Below are 6,829 nucleotides of genomic sequence, written 5' to 3'. Positions count from 1 at the left end.
TGCCACATTACAGTCTGCACAACACTGCACACTATGACAAAGCCTGTCATGTTTAAAAAGTGACGATCTAACTCGGAAAATGCTCTCAAAATACGCTAAATAATAATAAAAACCAAGCACTTATAGCCACTGGATCATTACAGATGTGAAAAGCAAGGACATTTACTCACGTCACTGTAACTGAGTAGTTTTTTGTGTACTTGCACTTTTTAAAATCTAATTTGAGTGTTACATCAGTAGTCTATGTTTTAATTAAAGTATTATGCTTCGCTGCATTTTAAATGACTTCCGTGACCGAGTTAAAAAAAAAAAAAAATCGGCCGAAATTTAAAAAAAAACCCAACGGAATTGTACAAGCGTTAACTACCATGACACAATAATAATAGTATTACACTCTATGACAACCTGGCAGCTAGCTCTGATGGAGACATATGAGCTCGAAGAACAAACTCACATTTATGGGACGCACACTAAAAGAAATGTCGCCATGGTCCGAGAGAGGTGACGTCATGCTGTTATCGCTGTCTCTACAGGTACGCAGTGAGCGAGTTAGATCGTCACTTTTTAAACATGACAGGCTTTGTCATAGTGTGCAGTGTTGTGCAGACTGTAATGTGGCACTGAATATGTTTGTAGACTCGTGGAAAAAGAACAAGAAACATTGATAAATATGTTTGCTTATTTTCAAGGCAAGCCGAGGGTAACCAGTTGTCTCAGGTCAGCCCAAATCAAAATGTTACCTGTCGCTGGTACGTAGTGCTCACTTACAGAATCATATTCGCTGTGGTAGATGTGGGCTGCGACTTTAAAATCGCCAGTAATATGTTGTGTATGTTTGTGAATTTGTGTCAAATCTGCTGACCGAGGCAAAGCACATCTGCAGCTGTTCGGTAAGGAAACCAGTTAAATTGGAAACCAGTAGGGACATAACACCGGCCGCCATCTTGGATGGGTCTCGCTTCGCCTCCACAGTGCATTCACATCTATTGAGGAAGGAGCTGTATGCATTAGTAAAACAGAATAACTCACTGAATTTTCAAATGATTTTCACGCGGTTTGGTTTGTTACAAACGGCACACATGTAGTTATGATACAGGATGCTTTCGTACATTAAAAATGCGGGATTTCATGTTTTAATACGTTCTGCAGATAGCAACAGCATGTTATTTAGGTCACAACACAGTTCTTTTATTCACCTCAACCCCAGAGTGGGATATATATTTATATATATATATACACACACAGTATATATATACTGTATAAACACAATATACACAATACAAAACATAGTATAGCATATTTTGTATAGCACACCTTTGTGCACATATTCACTTTTCCACCAGCTGTGCTGCAAATATCCCCTGCTGCTCATCCTTCTGTATCTTTTTTCAAATTATCTTGACCACAGTCCCATTTTCATAGTTATAATATCAATACCAAAATTAATTTCAGTGTTTATGTAAATATTGAAAATGTTTTTTACTACTTTTGAGGGATCACAGCAGTCAGTGTAATAAGAATAAGAAGAATAAGAACTATAATATATATATATATATATATATATATATACACACAGTATATACATATATACTGTATATGCTGTATAAACATACTGTATAAACACAATATACCCAATACAAAACATAGTATAGCCATCAGACTTCATAATTCTTTGCTAAACAGATGATCTTATAGACTTCTTTGAAATTTCCTTTGGGGATTAATAAAGTTCTTCTTATTCTTATTACACTGACTGCTGTGATCCCTTAAAAGTAGTAAAAAACATTTTCATATCTATACATATATATATGTATATATATGTGTATATATATATGTGTGTGTGTATATACATATATATATAAATATGTGTATATATATGTGTGTGTATATGTGTATATATATATATATATATATGTGTGTCCAAAAAAACTTTCATTCTGCACCCGATAGAAACGTCATTTCTACGTCGGACCATGACGTCTAAAAGACGTTGGGTAAGTCCCAAGTCTCTTATTTTATACTGCTAACTCCTAACTCCTGACTTGAACCGGAAGTCGTTCGAGGTCCACCATCTTTAAGGCCGTCATGTCTCTTATTCCTGTCAGTAAGGAGTTAGCGTTAGGAGTTAGGAGGGATCTGTTGCGATGAGTAAGGTAACACAAGAGGTTCCTAACAGGAAGTCTTTTTCAGCTTGAGGCTCTGACGTATAAATACCCGCCCCCTACATCTGGCTCATTTGAATGAGATAGTGGAGAAACAGCGCAAGTGTACCCGTTACATGCATTCTTTGCAATGAAACGCTGTCATTCACATGTCTACGTGACTACAAAGAGTAACGATGGTATTTCCTGCAAGACTGTCATGTTGTTTTTAAGTTTATTTCATTCACAACCTGTTGCGTTGTTCAGCGGACTGTCGGTGATGTGTGGCTGTTAAATGTGCAGCTGCTCCTGTCCAGAACCATACATGTTGATATAACACTACGCACGCACGCACGCACACACACACACACACACACACACACACACATTTGCCCATCATTAATTGTCCTGCAAGTGGAATGTTTAATAGCTTGTAAGTAATATTAATTAGCCTATTAATATTAATTAATATTATTACTTTCATGTTGTTGTAAGCTATTAATTAGCCTATTAATATTAATTAATATTATTACTTTCATGTTGTTGTAAGCTACTGTCATTACTGTCTGTCCTGCATCTCTCTCTCTCTCTCTCTCTCTCTCTCTCTCTCTCTCTCTCTCTGGCTCTCTCTCTCTCTCTCTGTCTCATTGTGTCATACGTATTACTGTTAATTTATTATGTTGATCTGTTCTGTACGACATCTATTGCACGTCTGTCGGTCCTGGAAGAGGGATCCCTCCTCACTTCCTCTTCCTGAGGTTTCTACCGTTTTTCCCTGTTAAAGGTTTTTTTTGCGGAGTTTTTCCTTGTCTGTTGTGAGGGTCCTAAGGACAGAGGGATGTCGTATGCTGTAAAGCCCTGTGAGGCAAACTGTGATTTGTGATATTGGGCTTTATAAATAAAATTGATTGACTGAGGTAGACTGACAGGTCTGATGTCTTATTCACTCAGCAGCTGACTTGTTGAATGATGGCGAGTGGAGTTAATAGTGATAATAATGGTGATAATAATAATAATGATAATGATGCTCATCACAGTGACAGTGGAATAGCAGGGCTACAGACCGTTCTTTAATTGCCACAAACTTCGGCAAATGACTCAATAACAATGGTAATACATGCAAAGGTGTGTGACCAAAGTCATGACGGCAAGGGTCGGGGGTTACGGCTTTTATCAGCGGATAAATTGTGACTTGGGATGTACGCCAAATGCTGGCTCCGTTATGCAGCAGATCCAGCTGTGCCGCCTGTAGGTGCCGCCGTCATCAGAAAAAGGACGTCGCTTTACATGATACTTCAGAGTAAGGCCGTCTTATGTCTCAAATCAGCAATCCTCGCTCCTGACTCCTAACTCCTGACTCCTTAAATGTTTTCCTAAGTGGGAGGGACTAAACAGTTAGATAAGGTGGCTAGATAAGGTGGTTAGCAGTAATTTTAAGGGACTTGGGACGTACCCATTGTCACAACGTCGGCTTGCTCAGTGGGATTGGTTGATATTCTCTAAACTACAATCTGACTGGTTCATCAGCTAGAGTTATCCCGCAAGTTGCCTGAGCAGAGTGACAATTAAAATACAAGTTTGTGAAAATATATGATCAAACCAGAGCTGCCAACAAATTTTCCCGGACTCTATAGAATTGTTTAATATCACACACAAAAAACTGTGTACTCTATCGATGGAGATCGATCAACAACACGAAAAACTCGTTCGGCCCACCATCTATACTGTGAGATAACAACTTCACTGAGTGTACTGTGCCTTAAGATGAACTCTGACGTTTACCTTTAGTCGCATACAATTGGCTGACTGACTTCCGCATATTTTTTTTTTCGCAGGGCAGCATGGCTCCAAAGCCATGGAAAAAGGTTAACATTGCGTTTCCCAGTGCCGTGTCTGTTGTCTCAATACCTTTCAGTTCATCTACAGGTACGTTTCATGGGTCGGATGCTAATTAGATACATATGTTGACTTTGTAACGTGATGTCTGGGGCACAACTGCGCTAAATACACTATACAGTCAGGTCCATAAATATTTGGACAATGATACAGTTGTCGTCATTTTGGCTCTGNTGGTGGTGTACAGAGCCAAAATGACGACAACTGTATCATTGTCCAAATATTTATGGACCTGACTGTATATGCTGCCTGTAACCCACGTGGGAGGGCATGGATCTGAACTCAGCAGTATTGATGGTGTACTTTATGATTATCATTGCATAAACTGTCATGTTTAAGTGTTGTTGCTGTTGTGCAGAATTAAGTGTTAAAGCTCTGTTGGCTAAAAATGAGGAGGTCCGTAAGCTTATTGGGAGTGAGATTCTTGAAAAGGAGATACAAACTCTCTACGCGCTGTTGTACTTCCCGAATACCAGCTTCAGATTCAACAAGACGTTCAACGCCTTAAAGCAGGTGAGGACTGAGGGTAGCGTCTGCATCTGGCCTCTAAAGGATGTGTGACTGTTTTCTAATAAAACTACAGATTTAACTTACTGATGTCTATGTGTCATTTGCATGTTACATATTTTGGGTTATCCCTCACAGGTTAAACAACGCATTTACAGGCTGAAGCACATGAAGCTTGATGCTGCTCTCCAGGAGCTGACAGAGAAGTGTCCCAACACAGTTCAAAGGTAGATAGAAAGCTTTATCGGTTCAGTGTGATGTGCTGTCACATTCTTGTATGCACACATTACAGCAGTGATACATTCAGTGAAATGTGGTTGAATTATCTGTGTAGTCACTGTAATGATGTGTGTGTGTGTGTGTGTGTGTGTCTGTGTCTGTGTGTCTGTGTCTGTGTTTGTTTAGAAAACTGAGCATGGAGGCTGGTGAGTGTGACATCCCCAGTCAACCAATGCTGGAGTGGCTCTGTCTCAAAATGCTGGGAGGCGCCCAGGTGATGAGCTGCACATTAAGATGCTGCAGCAGAGCGTTTTCGTATCCTTTTCAGAGGTGGCAGTGTTCAGAAACATGGAGCGTAGGGCTGGGCGATATGGCTGAAAAATGTATCACGATATAAGTGTTTCATATCAGTCGATATCGATAATTATTGAATTTTTTAAAACCTATTTGAAATAAGGACCAGAAGAAAAAAATGTTAAATTTAAACACTTTTATTTTAAATGTAACCTTTCCTCAGTAATGAACAAACGAACACAGGGGAAAAAGAGGTCAACATAACCATGAAAAACAGTCAAATAAATAAATATACTGGTTAATTATAAAATCCGAAGTACTGCCAAACTGGCGAACTGACCTTTCCTAGACAGAGTCTACTGTATATTAACACTTAAAATAACGTGTACAGACGTGAAGCCCTGGCTGTATCTGACTGAGCCTTAATGAAAGCTGTTGTCTTGTATTTTTTTCCTCTGAAAATATTAACCTTATAGTCAAACACTGTTTATTTAGCCTGTGTAGTTGAGGGGACAGGTCAAACTGATATGATGCTGATTTACAGGAGAATTCAGGTTAAACCATGAACATAAACTACAGATCACCTGTAAAGATTAATAATAAATGAATCTATCATAATTAAAACAACTGAAAACAAACTGACATACGGGTCTGATCCCTTTTTTAATGAAGTGACATCATTCCAGACAGCATGTAAGTGTGTCTGAGACTCCCTGTAGCCTACGGACTGAAGGCTACTGGAAACTGTCGGGAAACTGTCCGACTTCACCGCAGCTTTTTGTCACCGCCCCCCGCTGTGGCTGCCTGCTCTCGTCTACTTTTCAGGCAAGGCGCAGTTCATCTCAAACGAGCCTATTTTCTCCTTTCACTGTTTTGTTATGAGTTGCAGACACGAGGCACGAAGGCGCAACCAAACATGAAACTGCTAGTGTGCGTCTCACTCAACAGGTTATTGGAACGTTACGTACGTGAGTGAGTTTGTTCATGCAACCAAACTGGCTTAGCTGGGCTGGGAGCGCCGGGAGAGGCTGAAGCCCTCGATAGAACTGCATCCCCCAGAATGCCTTGCAGTTCAGGACGGTGATTTTCTTCCTGTTTTATTAGGCGTTTTATCGAACGTATTTTCTATTGATATCGATCACATGTCTATCGCAATAGATATCGCTATCGTTTTGTCGCCCAGCCCTAATGGAGCCTATTCTGACAGAAATTTCCAAGGACCCTGATATTTGTTTTGAAACAGTCTTTGTTTACTTGAATTCACCTTGTGGGTTTGCCCTTAAGAGATATTTGCATCAGACTTTCCAGGCAGCATATGAAATTGGAGTTTTTTGCCTTTTTGATAACCAGGATACTCAGTCGTCTCTGGTGAGAGCTTCTTCTCATTGTTATAAGGCAGCTTTGCATGTCTGTGTCATTGCAGCAAGATTTAGAAAAAAAATCTGTATTTGAAATGCTTTGATGTGTGTTTATTTAGAAATAATTTCCACGAAGCTAAATCTACCTGCCTCTGTGTTCCATCAGGGTGATTGCCCGTGCTATCCTGGTCAGCCTGTCCACTCTGTATCAGCAGCTCCTGGAGCTCCTTAGAGAAGTAGCCAACGCCCATCCCATGCCCTTCCTCACAGACTTCTCCCTGCCAGCAGATATGGCTCAGTTCCTGAGTCCTTCTGATGCATATATACTGCCCAAAAAAACCGCACACGGTCCCCATGCCAAAGACCACAAGGAGAAGCAACAGCAGGAGAAGAGGAAGAAACTTCCTGTGAAGG

General features: G+C 40.1%; 1 protein-coding gene across 1 annotated transcript; it reads left to right on the top strand.

The window, feature by feature from the left end:
• Positions 1 to 3,976: 3,976 nt before the first annotated feature.
• Positions 3,977 to 6,825, top strand: nepro (nucleolus and neural progenitor protein; the record flags this gene model as incomplete). Its single annotated transcript, XM_050039907.1, has 6 exons — positions 3,977 to 4,067; positions 4,396 to 4,550; positions 4,683 to 4,771; positions 4,950 to 5,078; positions 6,357 to 6,425; positions 6,582 to 6,825. Coding segments are annotated over exons 1-6 (771 nt in total), but the record flags the coding sequence as incomplete, so codon positions are not given.
• Positions 6,826 to 6,829: the final 4 nt, after the last annotated feature.

This window comes from Epinephelus moara, unplaced genomic scaffold (assembly GCF_006386435.1).
Source record: "Epinephelus moara isolate mb unplaced genomic scaffold, YSFRI_EMoa_1.0 scaffold3912, whole genome shotgun sequence".
NCBI classification, from domain to species: Eukaryota; Metazoa; Chordata; class Actinopteri; order Perciformes; family Serranidae; genus Epinephelus; species Epinephelus moara.
This window is presented reverse-complemented; position numbering and strand designations above follow the sequence as displayed.